Source organism: Mytilus californianus, unplaced genomic scaffold (assembly GCF_021869535.1).
Source record: "Mytilus californianus isolate M0D057914Y unplaced genomic scaffold, xbMytCali1.0.p SCAF_8, whole genome shotgun sequence".
Lineage (NCBI taxonomy): Eukaryota > Metazoa > Mollusca > Bivalvia > Mytilida > Mytilidae > Mytilus > Mytilus californianus.
Window position 1 is genome coordinate 45605842 of NW_026262734.1, and position 19832 is coordinate 45625673.

The following is a 19832-nucleotide window of genomic DNA, read 5'->3' on the forward strand; positions in this document are numbered from 1 at the left end:
GTTTACTTAGACTAACCAACAAATTTGCAGAAATGAAACTTTTGGTGAAAGAGAAATATATTTAGACCATTTTGAGCCAAAATTAACTTGTCTTTGAGTTTGCATTAAAAATTCAGGATAAATGCACTACATAGTATACTAATTTAAGATTTCCACAAAACCAGGGGTTATTTTTGGAGTAGTTATTTTCCCAAAGGCAATTCTTTCTTAGAAGATTTTAAACATGGGTTGAAAATTGGCATGTAGAAAGGTGATACATGTACAATTTAACATATACCTGGTTTCTATGAAGTTAAACTTAAGGTAAAATATTTAGAAAGCTGTTTAAACTGCAAAATTTGGTTGAACAGATAGGGATTTTTAATTGGTGGTCTGACACCTTTAAAGCAAATTGTGGCAAAACCCCCAAATCAGAAAACAATTGATTTTTTTGTCTTAACTGATGATTTGAAATGATAGTAGCCACATTTCAATCTTTTTTTATGCAAATAGTCACATATTGCAAATTTAGAGCCTTACATCAGAATTTATGCTATTTTTAGCTTTTCCCACCCTGACACTATGCTTTCATATAAAAAAATGTCCTAAACTGTTATAAATGCACAGTAAGTTGTTTCTGTGGTGTTAAACATTAAAATATAGGATGTTTACTACCCCAAAAAAATTGTCGTCAAAAAGTCATGAAGATTTAATGAAATTATTTGATTTTTACACCTTATATCATTGCGTTATACCATGTATTTGGCAGATAACATAGCCTGATGTAAACAATGCATAAACTCACAAAAATCCCATTTATAATCTCAAATGAAAGTTGTATACCTTAAATTCTATTAACTGATGGTAAATAAAAACAGTAAAATGACCATGACTGTACTTTTGATCAATTAATAGTCCCATTACTGACACCAGGTGAAAAAAGGGGGGTCAGTATTCCTTGACTCTTCAATACCTTGGATGTTTTACTAAACTCATTGTAAAAATTGTGGAAAGTCTTTAAAGCAGTAGAACAAACAAGGAAAAATCAACAAAAACTGATCTTGATATTGAAAGTTTATGTTCCTGTAGTCCAAAATGAAATTTTCAAGTATTTTCTATCAAAGTCATACATTACGGTCAGTTTAAATTGAGCTGTGAAATTTGTAATATAAGTCACATTACCTTGAGGTACAATTTCAGACAGATCTATAAACTTACACACAAGTAATTGTCCGGAAACTACAAAAATGCTTGTTTTTAGCCCTTAATTCTAAACATGTTGGTACCAGAACCCCTAAAATCAATCCCAACCTTCCTTTAGTGGTATTGACCCATCTGGTAAAATTTATATGAGATCGATTTACTTAAACTTAAGTTATTGTCCGGAAACCAAATGTGTCTTCGGACGACAACGACATCATACCAATATATGACGCAAAAAAAAATATTTTGCGGTCATATCAAAATGCAAAGTTTTACAAAATTTATCAATTCAGGGGCAATAAACCAAATAAAGGTAGTCCTACTTGTCTTAATATTTTGTGGCAGATAGATCTTGACCTAATGAAGGCATCTATGTTGACTTATTTGTGTATATAACTTAGCAGAATATTTTGGCTGTAACAGTTTATCTTTATCTATAATAATATTCAAGATAATATCCCAAAACGACTGCAAAATTTTACAAAAAATTATCAATTCAGGGGCATTAACCCAAAAATAGGTAGTCTTACTTGCCTGAATTTTTTGTGGCAGATAGATCTTGACCTAATGAACGCATCTATACCCCCCTTCTGAAAAACCAAAGAGTTAATGTAAATGTATGAAAGGTTAAAAGTTAAATACAGAAAAACTAAGAAAAAAAATCCTAAACTTTCCTGTGCCGACGACAACGGAATGTAGGATCGCTATGTCTCCCTTTTGCAACAAAAGTCACAGGCTAGACAAAAACCATAGCAGTTTCATATAGAAATTTTCAAATTTTGCTCATTTTGATTTTTGATACATACCTTTACACAATGCATCTTTATGTAAATGATATTTGCCCAATGATAACACAAATATAAAATTTACAAAATCTTTTATCGAAGAATACTTATGATCCAACTTCATTAGCATGTATTCATTATTACAACTTTTACAAACATTGAAAATTTTACTTTTTTTTTTATGTCACACTAAAAGCCTTATACTCCTGACAATTTTGGCATGTTTTTGCTATTAAAAGATATATTAATGAAATTTGGCAGCAAGCTAGCTGGTATTAAACTGGTTGTTTCGACATTTTTATTATTATTCTAGATCTAAACCAAAAAAAATATACCACAATACGTAAAAAAGCTTATTTTTTTCTGATTCCACCCATGTCAGAAATAAACTTTGAAATCATAATGGTTCTTCAGATATAGAATGGACATGATCTTTCTCATAGGACATTGGGTTCTATACTGAAACCTGAGTTTTTGAACTTGATATTTGACCTACAAAGTTGTAATTACATTATGACAACCCTCTGGTGTTGGTCAATATATATGTCAAGTATAAAATTTGAAATCATAATGGTTCTCTAGATATAGAGTTGATCACTATAGGGTGAACAACCAAGAGTGGTGAGGCCATAATTATCATTTTGAATATATTGGCTTTCAATCATCATTTAATTAAAGCCAAAAAAAAATAATATATCTGTTTCCTGTTTCTCGACAGACCAGGGTTGGAAACTGCTGACGTTAAATCGCAGACAGAAATAACTGGGGAATGTGTCCATAGGGACACAGATGATGCTCCCGCTACCATATAACGTTTTAAGCGACATAACTCAAGAACTGTAAAAGTGACGCTACCAAAATTTGAACTTAAACTGAGTTTTGTGTTAATAATCATTATATATACATTTCATAACATTTAGCTGTCCGTATATATCAAAATTATGAGAAGACCTTAACTCCTGTGTATTTGAGAAGACAGAAATAGAACTAACTTTAATTATGATTTGGTTTTATTTGGTATTCTTACAAAAACAGATAAAAATGACATAAGAAACTTAATAATTCTGTTAACAAAATTCTTCATTCATGGAAACAAATTATCAATGGAACAAACCAATATGATAGCACTAAAAAATTATTTAAAATAAAACTTATTAATAGAAAAAAATATATTTTATTAAAGTAAAATACTCAGTAGGGCAGAGAACTGCTGGAACCCCTGGACTCCTTTATTGTCATAAAAAAAAATGATTTTACAAGTCTTAACTAATTTTGAAACAAGCTATTGGCTTAGGGATATTGGTTTGCAGAAAAAACCTGATTAAACCTCCACTTTAGATTACTAAAAAGAAATTGAATTCTCTCTCTTTGTATATAGCATTTGAAAAAGTGGATGAATCAATACATAGCTAGTACTGTATTAAGTTCTATCAAATTACCTCTTCATGCAGAAGATGCTATATTCACTATAAACAAGTTATCAGTGGAAGGCAAAATTAAACATTGTATTGTATAAAGCCCTGATTGTAGTTGATTCAACTATAATCATGGACAAAGGAAGATAACTCCAATTCTAAAATTTACTTGATTGACATTTTTTGACATAAGAAAAAAAAAATTGCATAGCTCTAGAACAGTAAAAGTGACACAGATGATGCCCCCGCTTGAATATCATATAGTTATAAAGGGACATAACTGAAGAACGGTAAAAGTGACGCTACCAAAAATTCAAACTTGATCTGTATATTGTGGTAATAAGCACTGTGTATAAGTTTTATAACATTTGGTTGAGGCAAACTTAAGTTACAGAATGGAAACGAAAAATTTAGCAATATTTCCATTTGTAAAGGGGCATAACTCTAGAACGGTAAAAGTGACGCCAAATAAATACAAACTTGATCTATATGTAGTGGTAATAAGCATTGTGTATAAGTTTCATAACATTTGGTTGAGGCAAACTAAAGTTAGAGAAAGGAAACCAACTTTTAGACATACGGACGGATGTATGTACGTACAGACGGACAAGGGTAAGGCGGGGGCATAAAAAATTATTGGTAAAATCTGCTATCTGTCATAATCTGATAACTTTTAAAATTTGAATTTTCTTGAGACTTCTGGTGATAAAAACATATATCAGAAGATTCTTATCTTCAGATCTTACTTTGCTGAACATTTTTGCTGTTTACAGTTTATCTTTATCTCCAATAATATTCAAGATAATAACCAAAAACTGCAAAATTTCGTTAAAATTACCAATTTAGTGGCAGCAACCCAACAATGGGTTGTTCGATTCGTCTGAAAATTTCAGGGCTGATAGACCATTACCTAATGAAAATTTTTACCCCCTTTCAGATTTGCTCTACATGCTTTAGTTTTTGAGATATAAGCCAAATCTATATTTGACCCCTATGTTCTATTTTTAGCAACGGCAGCCATGTTTGTTCATAGATCTAAACTTTGGATACAATTTATAAACTAAATACCCTAAGAAACATTCTTTTACAGTTTTAAAGTATTTGGCTCAGTAGTTCAGAGGAGAAGATTTAGGCCAGGTGAGCTAAAAAGCAGTACTTAGATATTAGCATGTTAATGTTTATACTAGTAAATTGAAAATACCTCTATAACAGTTAATGATTTACTATGAAGATCCTTAAAGTTTTCTCCTGTACAATGAAATCTAAAGTCTGGCTTTGAGATAACTAATTTACCAATTCCTCTCAAATTATCCCATACAGCCTGATTATCTGCAGTACCATTTCTAAAATGATAAAAAAGCACAAAACATATACATCAGTATATATACAAAAAAAATAAGTTTAAGATAGCTCCTCAATACTTATTCTCTAAAAGTTTCATGAAGATTTATCAATTGGTTCAGAAGGAGTTGCAAATGCAAAATAGAAATATGCTTAAAAAGAAATGACAAGTGAATCTGTGAGCTACTGCTCACTAATGATACCCCTCTAAAAGTATACAGTAAACAGGAAGTTGTTGAGTGATAAATCTGAAAATACATCACACAGTATAGCTCACTGATATAAACCTTGATACCTAATTTCAGGAAGCCTTATGTAGTTTTTGAGAAAAATCTGACGAAAAATTTTCTTCTTCGCTATTAAGTGTAAAAATGTGTAAGTGTTTGGTAAACAGGAAGTTGTTGAGCGATGAATCTGAAAACACATCACACAGTATAACTCACTGATATTAACCTTGATATCAAATTTCAGGAAGCCTTGTTATGAGAGCCTGAGAAAAAATGCTATGAAAAAAATTTCTACTTGACTATAATGGTAAGTGTAAAAATGTGTAAGTGTTCGATAAACAGGAAGTTATTGAGCGATGAATATGAAAACACATCACACGATAAAGCTCACTGATATAAATAGATATAAGAAGATGTGGTATGAGTGCCAATGAGACAACTCTCCTTCCAAGTCAAAATTTATAAAAGTAAACCATTATAGGTCAAAGTAGGGTCTTCAACACGGAGCCTTGGCTCACACCGAATAGCAAGCTGTAAAGGGCCCTAAAAATTATTACTGTAAAACCATTCAAACCGGAAAACCAACGGTCTAATCTATATAAAAAACGAGAAACGAGAAACACTTATGAACCACATCAACAAACGACAATTACTGAACATTAGATTCCTAACTTAGGACAGGTGCAAACAATTGCAGCGGGCTTAAACGTTTTAATGGTACCAAACCTTCACCCTTATCTGAAACAATAGTGTAACATCACAACATAGAAAGACACACTATAAAATATCAATTAAAATGGCTTAACTCAATCAAAAGACATATTAACACCAGTGAACATACACTGAACAAATAAATTTGATCTATGATACAATGTAAATACAAAATAAATAAACTAAGGGAAGAATAATTAAAGTAACATGTTATACCACTAGGAAATGTTCAACAATTTAAGAAAAACAATATGCTTGAACAAAAAAATTGGCCATTTGCAAACATTGATACCGAATTTCAGGAAGCCTTGTTATGTAGTTCTTGAGAAAAATTCGACAAAAAATTTTCTACTTGGCTATTAAGTGTAAAAATGTGTAAGTGTTCGGTAAAGATGGAAGTTGTTGAGTGATGAATCTGAAAACACATCACACAGTATAGCTCACTGATATTAACCTTGATACCTAATTTCAGGAAGCCATGTTATGTAGTTTCTGAGCAAAAATGAAATGAAAAAATTTTCTTCTTGGCTATTATGGAAAGTGTAATAAAATGCTCCACTGGGCGCAGCTTGATACGACCGCAGATGTCAAACCCTGAACAGTTGGGGCAAGTATGGACACAACATTCAAGCTTGATACAGCACTGAATTTGGATTGTGATTAAATATTTGACACAGCATAGGTTTCTGACACAGAATGAATGTGGTCTAAGAACTTAAAAATTTTTGATTTACCTATTCAAACCATATCATTATTATTTGCTTTTATATATAAATCAGAAATAACCAATTTAAAATGGAAAATTTTAAAGAAAAAAATCCCCCCCAAATTTTTTGAACCCCCTTAAGATTCATCACCCCCAAACTCAATCCCAGCCTTCCCTTTGTGGTATGGTACCTTGCAGTACAATTTCAAAGAGATCCATACACTTGAACACAAGTTATTGTCTGGAAACTAGAAAAATGCTTGTTTTTTGGCCCCTTTTTGGCCCCAAATTCCTAAACGTTTAGGGCAATTACCCCCAAACTCAAACCCAGCTTTCCCTTTGTGATATGGAACCTTGTAGTACAATTTCAGAAAGATCCATACACTTACACACAAGTTATTGTCCGGAAACTAAAAAAATGCTTGTTTTTTGCCCCTTTTTTGCCCCTAATTCCTAAAATTTTGAGGCAAATACCCCCAAAATCAATCCCAGCCTTCCATTTGTGGTATGGTACCTTGCAGTACAATTTCAGAGAGATCCATACACTTGAACACAAGTTATTCTCTGGAAACTAGAAAAATGCTTATTTTTGGCCCCTTATTCATAAACGTTTCGGGCAATTACCCCCAAACTCAATTCCAGCTTTTCCTTTGTGATATGGAACCTTGAAGTACAATTTCAGAAGGATCCATACACTCACACACAAGTTATTGTCATGAAACTAGAAAAATGCTTGTTTTTTGCCCCTTTTTTGGCCCCTAATTCCTTAAATATTGAGGCAATTACCCCCAAAATCAATCCCAGCATTTCCTTTGTGATATGGAACCTTGTGGTACAATGTCAGAGAGATCCATACACTAACACACAAGTTATGTCTGGAAGTTACAAAAATGCTTATTTTTGGCCCCTTTTTGGCCCCTAATTCCTTAACTGTTGGTACCATAACCCCCAAAAACAATCCCAATCTTCCTTTTGTGGTATTGAACCTTATGGTAAAATTTCAGATCCATTCACTTTAACTAAAAGTTAAGAGTGCGAAAATCAATGTGTCTTCGGACCACGACGACGAAGCCAGACGACGACGACGCCAACGTCATACCAATATACGACCACAAAATTTTTTTTCGGTCGTATAAAAATGTGTAAGTGTTCGGTAAACAGGAAGTTGTTGAGTGATGAATCTGAAGACGCATCACACAGTATAGTTTACTGATATAAACCTTGATATCAAATTTCAGGAAGCCTTGCTATGTAGTTCCTGGGAAAAATGGGAAGACAAATATTCATGGGACAGATGGACAAACAGACAGAGGTAAAACAGTATACCCCTACTGAATCTGAATTTCACCATGCATTTCAATAAATACGCCAATATGAACCATTTTGCAAGTTGCAATTTGACCACCATGATCATGAATTATTAAATTCTGACATACTGACAGAAGATCCATCACAAAGTTCCATTCATTTCAACATTCCTTGTAATTGTTTACTACTGTGGATTCATTAATTTTCGTTGGATACCAATTTTCGTGGATTTCGTGGATACAGGTTAACCACGAATTTAAATGTTCAAGGAATTGCAAATTTTCTATTTGCTTGTATACAGACTTTGGCAAAACCACGAAATTAAATATCAACGAACATGAAAGTTTTCCTCAATCCACAAAAATTGGTACCCACGAAAATAAATGAATCCACAGTATGCCACCATTTATAATCAGCTGTTGAAAGCATGTACTAAGGAAATCCTGATTTTGATTGGTTAATCACCTGTGATGAGGATTGATCACTAAGTACAAAACCGAGATCGGGAAGAGAATTGAAAGCAGAAAATGTTCACACCATCCAGTCCCATAGGTCTATAAATATCCAGACAGTATTTGTCTGTAACTTAAAGGTGTTCCCCAGTATTTTCCCACCAAAAGAGATCATGTGATAATTGTTTACAAGTTAAAGAAATCAAAACTTTTTCCATGTGGTCAGAAAATTCATTTCTTTTCTGGATTACTACTTTCATTACCGTACATTTTTGGGATAAATCACATTCCATTTAAGTTACAATCAAGCATTTGTACTTGTAGAATAGTTTGCAAATAATGTGTTTACACTAACTGGGTCATCATAATAATGACATGGATGGACATCAGTTGTCAAAGAACATTCCTTGAGGCAGTGTTCATACCATTTAACACTACTTATATTATAGATTCTTTATTGCCACTGGCCACAAATCTATTGTATTTTCAAGCTTGGCGGACACGAAAATAAATCTGGCGCTAGGAATTTTAAGCGTGTCACTTAAATAGGTCATGGTAATCCATGACAACTTACTCAACTCGTAATCCACACATGGCTGCAAATGCTGATACAACTCCGGAGTATGTTTCTTCAGAAATAAAAGGAGTCATTTCTTTTTCAGCATGTTCAGCACAAGTCTTTGATATCTGGTAAATTGTATTTACAAACCCTACAAGTGCAGTAATATACTCCCTCATTCGGACATATATAAGTGATCCATTTGCAGAAGTCAAACTGAAATACAGTAAAATTTATTATTATCAATGGTAATCACTAAAATGAACAGTTTGATAAAAACTCATAGATCATTGTAGATGTAAAATACTAGACAGTTGGGCAAGTATTAGACACTATTATACAATGATATACAAGCTTGATATATCTGTAAATTTGGATTGCGGTTAAATGATTAATTAATACCTAAGTTATTGCACAAAAAACCAAATGTCATTTCAAATGTCTATGGACTACGATAAAGCCATATTATCACAAATATTTTTGTCATTTTTTGGAATGTTTACAATTTGTTGGACAAAGGTTCCCCAGCATACATAAATTCCGTGCTGGACCTTCTGAACTATGCCAGACCTAAATTTTTACCAAACTTTAACCAAATAAATGTGGATAGTTTCCACATGTGAACACAGATGATGCCCCGGCTTGCATATCATATAGTTATAAAGGGACATAACTGAAGAACGGTAAAAGTGACGCTACCCAAATTTGAACTTGATCTGAGTTTTGTGGTAATAAGCATTGTGTGTAAGTCTCATAACATTTGGTTGAGGCTAACTTAAGTAGAGAACAGAAACTAAAAATTCAGCAATTTTTCTATTTGTAAACACAACTCTAGAACGGTTGTGTATAAGTTTTATAACATTTGGTTGAGACAAACTAAAGTTAGAGAACGGAAACGAAAAATTCAGCAATTTTTATGTTTATAAAGGGACACAACTCAAGAATGGTAAAAGTGTTGCCACCAAATTTCGTACTTAATCTGTATTATGTAGTAATAAGCATTGTGTATAAGTTTCATAACATTTGGTTGAGGCAAACTAATTTAAAGTTAGAAAACAGAAACAAAAAGTTTGTACTTGATCTTAGTTTTGTGGGAATGAATATTGTGTATAGGTTTCATAACGTTTGGTTGGGGCAAACTTAAGTTACAGAATGGAAACTAAAAATTTTGCAATATTTCAATTTATAAAGGGGCATAACTCAATAATGGTTAAAGTGACACTACCCAAATTCAACTTGATCTGTGTTTTATCAGTGGAAGTCAATATTAAACATTGCATTCTATAAAGCATTGATTGTAGTTGATTCAACTATAATCATGGACAAAGGAAGATAACTCCAATTTTAAAAATTACTTGATATTTAGAAGAAAATAAAAATTTTGCAATTTTTCCATTTATAAAGGGGCATAACTCTAGAACAGTTAAGGTGACGCCACCAAAATTCAAACTTGATCTGTGTTTTGTGGTAATAAGCATTGTGTATAAGTTTCATAACATTTGGTTGAGGCAAACTTAAGTTAGAGAAAGGAAACTAAAAATTTTGCAATTTTTCCATTTATAAAGGGGCATAACTCTAGAACGGTTAAAGTGAAGCCACCAAAATTCAAACTTGATCTGTGTTTTGTGGTAATAAGCATTGTGTATAAGTTTCATAACATTTGGTTGTTTGGTTGAGGCAAACTCAAGTTAGAGAACAGAAACCAATTTTGGGACGGACGGACGGGCGGACGGACGGACAAGGTTAAAACTTAATGCCCCCTCCGCTACGGCGGGGGCATAAAAATATATAAATATCAAGGGCATTAAAGTTTAATAAACTTATTCAGATATTTATATGGTATATATTCTAGAAGTTTATGAAAACACATCCATCATGGGAATATTTAGAGGTTGATAGCTTGTTTTGAAGCATTAATTGTTCAATGACATAATGATTCTCACTGATTGTTTTAATACTTTGTCTTTGATGGATTAATAATCAAACAAATGTTTTGTTTTGATAAACGAGTCATCTTGGAACCACCCAAGTAATACAAACAATGATGTACCGTACGAATTGTAAATCATGAAAAGGATTTACAAGTTCATTTATTATTATACTCTGATGGGTGCAGGTCGTTTCGTAACCTGGTCGTTTCGTACCTAGTCGATTCGTAACTAACTAGTTTGTTTTGTAACTGAGACATTTCGTAACCTTATAACAATATATCATGATATGAGTTATAGGTCATGTAGGTTATGGATAAAAAATTTCGATTAAAAATAATAAAAAGACTTATTGGCACTCATACCACATCTTCTTAAATCTATTTATTGATGTATATATATATATATATATCTATATTTATTTATTAAATAATTGATTGCACATAATTTTACACTTTACAAGTACATATGCAGTCTTGCACACATACGAATAGAACAGAAGAATTTAAAATGTCTATCATCATTTAAGTGTACCCCATCTTTACGTTTATTTTTTCATAACATTTTATCAAGTTGTATTGAACATTATTATCCTACTTGTCTTTTTACACTAATGTATGCAATGTATATGCTTGCATTTTGTTTGATTTTTATGATGAGGGCCTCAGGGAAGATTAGTTATATAGCTTACTGTGTAACCCTCTTAAAATAAAGTATTAAAATTGAGAATGGAAATGGGGAACATGTCAAAGAGACAACAACCCGACCAAAGAGCAGACAACAGCCGAAGGCCACCAATGGGTCTTCAATGCAGCGAGAAAATCCCGCACCCGGAGGTGGTCCTCAGCTGGCCCCTAAATAAAATTGTGTGCTAGTTCAGCGAAAATGGACGTCACACTAAACTCCAAAACATATAAATGAACTAAAATTAAAAAACATACTAGACTAACAAAGGCCAGAGGCTCCTGACTTGGGACAGGCGCAAAAATACGGCGGGGTTAAACATGTTTTGTGAGATCTCAACCCTCCCCCTATACCTCTAGCCAATGTAGAATAAAGAAACACATAGCAATACGCACAGTAAAACTCAGTTTAAAAGAATGTTATTGTTGTTGTTGTTGTTGTTGTTGTTATCAAAGTATCTTTAAGTCTTTTGCCACATGCATTGGTGTCTCCAATACTTGACACCACTCATCTTTATGTTGCTTAGTTCTTTACTAATCTTCTTTTTTTTCTATCATAAGTTGTTTCTTTCATGTTTCTAAAATCAGCAAAGACCCATCGAAACAAAATCTGATTCAAAAATTTAATAACACTTTTAGATATTTAGATGATATATTGGCTCTTAATAATGACGACTTCAGTATGTACACTAAAGAGATGTATCCTGCCGAACTGACTATAAATAAAGCTAATACTAACAATGAACACTGCCCTTTCCTGGATCTTGATATCTTTATCTTTAACGGGAAACTTAATACCAAAATTTATGATAAAAGAGATGATTTTTCATTTCCTATTGTTAATTATCCATTCTTAGATGGTGACGTTCCCTTGTCGCCATCTTACATGTCTTATGGTGTTTATATATCTCAACTTGTTCGATTCGCTCGTGTATGTAACAACGTATTTGATTTCAACGAAAGAAATCTCTGTATTACTGAAAAATTATTACACCAGGGTTTTCGATATCACAAACTAGTCAAAACATTTCCTAATTTTTATCATCGGTACAAGGACATCATTGGTAAATATAAATCAACATGTAGACATCTTATACGTTCAGGTATTTCACTTCCAATATTTTATGGTAATATTCTTTACAAAGCACAAAAATGTCGGCATTCACCTCAAAAGCTAACCAAACCTTTAAACAGACTTATTCGGAAAGGATATAGTTACGATACTGTTGTCAAGTCATTAAGGATTGCATATTTTGGTATTAGTATTGATTCACTCATATATATAGTGTCTTTGCATCGGAAATAAACACATTTATTCTAAAACCAGTTGTTGGCATGATACGGGTTATGTTCTTCTCATATATTTTATGATGGTATGATACTAAACCCCTAACGGGAGGGATTGTACTGGATTTTCATATGATGTAGAGATAATCTTTCAATCTGTTTAATTGAGGTTTGGAGCTGGCATGTCAGTAACTGCTAGTAGTCCTTTGTTCATTTATGTATCATAGTCATTTTGCTTAGTTTCTTTTGTTACCTATTCTGACATCGGACTAAGACTTCTTTTAAATTGAGTTTTACTGTGCGTATTGCTATGTTTCTTTTTTCTACATTGACTAGAGGTATAGGGGGAGGGTTGAGATCTCACAAAACATGTTTAACCCCGCCACATTTTTGCGCCTGTCCCAAGTCAGGAGCCTCGGCCCTTTGTTAGCCTTGTATGTTTTTTAATTTTAGTTCATTTATATGTTTTGGAGTTTAGTGTGACGTCCATTTTCGCTGAACTAGCACACAATTTTATTTAGGGGCCAGCTGAGGACCACCTCCGGCTGCAGGATTTTCTCGCTGCATTGAAGACCCATTGGTGGCCTTCGGCTGTTGTCTGCTCTTTGGTCGGGTTGTTGTCTCTTTGACATATTCCCCATTTCCATTCTCAATTTCATTCTTGTTTTAGTTTGTCGATGTTAGAGGTTGCACTTTGTAAATACAGCTGTTTCTCAAACCACGCCTCTTTTGGGGAGATATTTAATATTCATAGGTATGTTAATTTGTTAACGTACTGGTTCCCATTGATGATCTCTGTGTTTCATCTCATAGAGACATCACTTGGGAATGTAACCAGTATAGAAAAACATGGTAGCGGCTAAATTTTAATTCTTAGGAGGTCCAAAAATGGAGGTAAGGGTAGTATAGAATTTTAGTATAAGTTTAAACTCTTAGAAGTTCAGGGCATATAAATGTTGAAAATATGCCGCACAGCCCTATATATTTTGACCTTTGAATAAAATAGTAGTGCATATAAACTTTCCGTTCTGGGATATTATTTTTCACGAAACTTCATAGTAAAAGTGTCACAGTTTTAGCCGCAAAGGGAGTTCCTATGGGAAATTGCATTGTCTGTATTTACAGAATTGCAACCTATATAGGGTTAAAAAATAGAACATACAGAATTTCACAAAATCTGGTTTATCTCAGAGATTTTAAAGAATTTAACTCAAATATGAAGTTTTATAAATATTTCATGAAGATTGAGAAAATCCTGGGCCTTAACTATGATGACTCAGCATAAATTCACAGTTTACAGTATGCATGGTTTACTTAAAGCCCTGAATTCAAAATAAATTCATAATATATGCCTATTTGTAATTTAAATTGTTTAGAAGTGCTTATATTTACTCTTCGCAGTAATTGCAACTCATTGATCCTTCCTAAATATTTCTGGTGGGGTGTTTTCGTCCTGTCGATAACCCAAAAGTAAGCCGTAACGCCTAAATGTGCTTTTTGTGACTGCGGCATAAAAAAATACAAGCTAGAATTACAAAAAGACCTCAGTAAAACTTACAATAGTGTGTTCTATCCTAAATATGGAGCAAATATTCCACATTGCTAGAAACAGGGAAAAAAATTAGGAAATGTGAGGCCCCAGGGGCAAAAAACAGAGAAAAATGCCTACCCCTGAGTCATAAAACAGGTAATTTAACTTGTAAATGCTATGATTTTTTTATTTTAAAGGTCTTTTATAAAGTAAACAATAACTGTGCTAGGAAGTTATGCAAAAATCAGATGTAAGCAGTCATTTCAATCAAACTTTTAGTGAATTTATGCACCAGGCTGATATCTTCATAAATACAACTTTTGCAAATATGGCTTTGTTTAAACACTTCTAGGACATATATTAACTAACTTATGTTAGATATATGGTTAGGGATGATACTGTTGTGACAAGAATTCTAAACTGACCATTTGAGGCAGAAATTGTGAACTTTCATTGACAAATAGGCATACAGTAAGATGTGGACTGGAGACACAGGCAGGATTGGATACTTTGTATAATCTTGAATGTTGGAATGCTTAACTACTAAACAATACATTTATTGTATTCTAAAATGCTTTCAATTTGTTATCAGAATAGTTTCAAACAGGTTTAAGACAGTTCATGTCAGAAAACATGCAGATAGGGTAAGCTGGCAATAATTAGAGTCTTGTTTTCAAAATCTTTAAAAAATTGAAACAGGGGTAGGGGTATAAAATGTACTGTAAAAGGAGACTTAGAGTATATGCAGTGATTTCTTTAAGGCTATAATTCTGATAAATAAGTATTGTTGTGAGAAAAAGTGTTTTTAGAGAGTTTTCTATTTGAATAAATATTTGTATAGGTTGCACTTTGTAAATACAGCTGTTTCTCAAACCACGCCTCTTTTGGGGAGATATTTAATATTCATAGGTATGTTAATTTGTTAACGTACTGGTTCCCATTGATGATCTCTGTGTTTCATCTCATAGAGACATCACTTGGGAATGTAACCAGTATAGAAAAACATGGTAGCGGCTAAATTTTAATTCTTAGGAGGTCCAAAAATGGAGGTAAGGGTAGTATAGAATTTTAGTATAAGTTTAAACTCTTAGAAGTTCAGGGCATATAAATGTTGAAAATATGCCGCACAGCCCTATATTTTGACCTTTGAATAAAATAGTAGTGCATATAAACTTTCCGTTCTGGGATATTATTTTTCACGAAACTTCATAGTAAAAGTGTCACAGTTTTAGCCGCAAAGGGAGTTCCTATGGGAAATTGCATTGTCTGTATTTACAGAATTGCAACCTAGAGCCTTTATCACTACAGAAAGAACACCAAAGCACAAATTCGCCAAGAATTAAATAATTTTACATAGTTTTAAATTATTACAATATTGTTATTATTAGATACACACTTTGATCTATTTTAAATAATAACAAGAACAAAAGATAAGCAATTTATTTTGGCTTCAATAATCGTATATCATGAATATAGACAATTCGAAGAGATATATATATACACTTCTAGAGACAAAACTAGTTAAATTAATTTATATATATATATTTTCTTTAACTGTTTGATCTAAAACTAAAAGAGACGCACTTTATTACCATATATAATCACACCAGGTACGAAATGTCTCAGTTACTAATCAACGTAGTTACGAATCCACCTGGTACGAAACCACCAGATTATGAAACGACTTTGCATTATCACTCTGAGACTACTATAACACACGACTCTGAGACTTCTATAATACATGTTATAGTAGTCTCAAATATACTGCATAAATTAACTGAATAGATTTTTTTTGTTAACAAATACATGTACATGTATCAATAAATATATTCTACTATGCAAATCAGAGGGAAACTAATAAGTCATGTTGGTTGCGATTCAGCGAAATTTTCAACAATCTTTGCGTTTTATAAAGTAATTTTAATGTTCTGTGGTATATTTCAGTAGTTTTGTTGTAATTTGTGGTGTTCTGCGGTACATTTTGAGTGTTCTGTGGTATTCTGTGGTACATTTTGAGTATACTGTGGTACATTTTGAGTGTTCTGTGGTATTCTGTGGTGTTCTGTGGTATTCTGTGGTATTCTGTGGTGTTCTGTGATAAAAAGACGCTCCGATCTTTAACATATTCTTTTCAGATAATAAACATTATGCAATTGACAGCAATAAGAAAAAAAATAAAATCAGGGCGAATGGACCCTGGGCGATCAGGTATCACGGCGAAGGTGAATCAGGGCGAACGGGCCCGGATTCTTTAATAATAATATATAAATTAATTATAAATACCTTGATTTGATTATAGGAATGCTGGCCTCTAGCTCCTCCAATGCTTCATCAAGAAGTTTTATGGTCTGTGAGTTAGCGTAAGCTGTTCTTTTAAGTCCGATATTAGGACCGAAATTTGTGTTTTTCAAAATCTCAATGTACTTCTTCTGCTGACTGCTTAAATTGTTTATTTTGGGGATTTTCTCGAGAACATCCGACAGTTCGCTACTATTCTTTTCATAGTTAATGTGAAGAACGTTTTCTACGTGATATCGTTGCCAGCGGGATACCCAGTTTGGCAAATAACTATACAACCCTGGACAATTCTTGGAAGCTTCGCTTCTGGCCATTTCTGTTTCCGAGTCTGGTTCCTTCAGACATGACGCCATGCCGCTGACGCTACAGACGAAAAACGAAATAGCACGGAAACCTCGGAGGATTCCGCTACCTATCTATCTATCTGTAAATAACTTCTGCCAATCAAGGCACACCTCCTGGAACCCGGAGTACGGTATGATTAAAATATTAAGTATATATATATATACACTGAATATCCTCCACCAGTATTTACACTAGATCCATAACAGATCCACTGCATGATAAAAGTTCTTTATCCACACATAAAATAATTATGTCCGATCTTAAAATCTAAAAGTTATATTGTAAAATTGCATTTTAAATCATGATTTGTATATTGGCATTTTTGCCAATAGGTGATCTGACTACACTATAGCATTTACTTATGTTTCTATTCTTTTTTTAGGCATAATTTTCAATAATTCTTACCGCTTATGGTGCAATGTATATAGAGGATGGTAAAGGGTTATTTTCGTGCAACGTGTTTTGCAATTTTTATTTCACGTGACTGTAGCCGTGAAAAAGGTTCGCTATTCAACGTGTTTCGTGAAATGGGTAAAAAGATCAACGTGCAAGAAATTTTGTAATTGTTCGTTCATCGTGAAATGGTAATTTTATTTCACGTTCTTCCGTGCAGATACCCCCCTTTTTTACGCCCCTCTATATACAAGATGTCTGCACAGAGGTTCTAAATGAATATTAACTTGATGTCATTAGTAAGCTCTTTATGTGCTGAGGTAATACAGTAGGCATAAGGATTAACTACAACAGTTAGAAGATCTATTTCTACAGATAGGCTATATTTAGCAAATAGCAAGCTACAATTAAGTATTGGTGATCTTTTCAAGAATATCTTTACGCCGTGTTCAGAGGCGGATTTAGAGGGTTTTTCAGGGGGCCCGGGCCCCCCTTTTCTGGGAAAAAAATTGGTTGATTATATAGGGAATCACTGAAGCATGACTGGAGCGGGCCCCCTCTTAGGCAGTCAGTGGGCCCCTACTTATGAAAATTTCTGGATCCGCCACTGGTGTTGGTGATCTTTTCAAGAATATCTTTACGTATGTATATTCTAGCCGGGTACAGCTAGCCTAGCAGAAAATGAGCAAGCGTCTCGATCTTCACTACAATTGCAGAGCATACAGACTACATCTATTTTGTTTTGATTAAAGGCGGCTCTATTTGTTTGGAGAATATATGTACCAGTAGCAATTTTTAGTCGTACTGGTATCCTCGAAATATCTCAGATGTTTGCATCTACAGTTCTTGCTATAGGATGACATTGTCCTACCTTATAACTCATTTCCAAATATGATAATGTAGGATACATTTTAGATTCCTTGTTAATACGTTTTTTCCAATAGTCATTAACCTTTGTTGATATTATTTTTTTCCATAAAATTTTGGATAACGGAAAGCCAAGAAAACTATAACGGATCATCAATGTCATATTTCAGGCATAGCTTTTTTATTTCAATGAACCAACTATTACTTCTCATGATTTTAATCATAGGCGGATCCAGGGGGCCCTGGGGGCCCAGGCCCCGATTTCGTGGGGAACATTTGATCGATTATATAGGGAATTACTGAAGCATGACTGGAGCCCCCCCCCCCCTTTTTAGGTCAGTCAGCGCCCCTCCCCCCTTTCATGAAAAGTTCTGGATCCGCCACTGTTAATACTGAGCTGTCTCTTCAATTCTCCATTCCATTGAACTCTTCCTTGATCTACATATATTGCCAAATAAAATTAATGCCCTTTTATGAATTTCTATGGCATGGTATTGGTTGCAAAAATTTGATATTTTTCAATTAAATGCAATATTTTTTATTTGATTGGTTTATTTCTTCATTTATAAATGCAATATTTTTTTATTTGAATGGTATATTTTTTCATTTAAATGCAATATTTTTTATTCGGATGGTATAATTTTTCATTCAAATGGTATAATTTTTCATTCAAATGGTATAATTTTCATTCAAATGGTATAATTTTCGTTCAAATGCAACATTTTTTATTCAATTGGTATAAAATGTCATTTGAATGCAATTTTTTTTTTTATTCAATTGGTATTTATATGCAATAATTGCATTATGGGAAATTCTTTGACGTCATAAGGTCAAATTTGCAACAACGTTTGTGATTGGTCGTTAATTGTTTAAATTTCTCCCCTTTCTTTCTAAACTTGAGTGACCAAGAATTAAAAAAACGAGTCAGAATATCGCCCCTCTAACTAAATTTGGCGTTCGTGCGAGTTCGTGCACTGGCTGTTAATGCCAATAATGGCCAGGACGAGCAAAAAATGCGAGTGACAAGTAATAATAATTAATTTGACACACAACTTGTTCATGGATAGAAACAGATGCCTGCGTGCATGGCAAAAACACCTCCAATGAAAACCTTTTCTGAAGAAACTCTCCTACAGTCTACACATTGAAATAAAAAAAAATACATAGCTAGCCCCCCTCCTCCTTCTAAGTCCAGATACTTGTAATCATGACGTTCTTTAGTGCTATATCATTTTTTACTTTTCTCAGTGATCCTCAGAGACGTTGCAGGAAGGCACACATGAAAAAAGAATAAAAAGCATCCAGGACGTTACAATTATTTGGACTAAGCCCCCTCTTTTTTACTACATGTAGAAAAAAAATCACCTAATTACGACATCAGAACCAGAAACCCACAAGTAGAGACATAAGCTGTTATACTCCGGAACTAATTTTTTAATAAAGACAATTCAGGATAAATGATTGGAACCAGTTACTAACCCATGTTACAACAATAGTCCTATGACATAGGACTTCACTATATGAGGCGTGAACTTCATATTTAATACTACCTTTAATATGTGCTCTCATGTCTTATGCTGCAAATCATTTTACATTTAGGATTCGTTGCTGAGCTTTTTTTTACTAAACGTTCTCGTAAACGAATCCCTTAAATAGATTTTTTTCAAGCCCCACAGTAGTTCAATAATTACTATATGTCTTTGCATAAATAAGTATGCAGGGCATATTTCAAAACATATTTTATCTTCAGGACTTTTAAATGATTTACTTTTCAATACTGCATTGAGAAGGGGGGTTCACAAGTTTATTTTGTG

General features: G+C 33.3%; 1 protein-coding gene across 1 annotated transcript in view; it reads right to left on the reverse strand.

Moving 5' to 3' along the window:
- The window catches only part of LOC127710495 (uncharacterized), a 30029-nt gene extending 13193 nt beyond the window's left edge, over positions 1-16836 (reverse strand). Inside the window, exons 1-3 of the mRNA XM_052216380.1 lie at positions 16399-16836; positions 8702-8902; positions 4584-4725 (exon numbers count right to left, since the gene is read on the reverse strand). Coding sequence (XP_052072340.1) covers positions 4584-4725; positions 8702-8902; positions 16399-16766 — 711 coding nt within the window. The 5' untranslated portion in view covers positions 16767-16836. The remainder of the gene's footprint in view (positions 1-4583; positions 4726-8701; positions 8903-16398) is intronic.
- Between the last annotated feature and the right edge of the window lie 2996 nt (positions 16837-19832).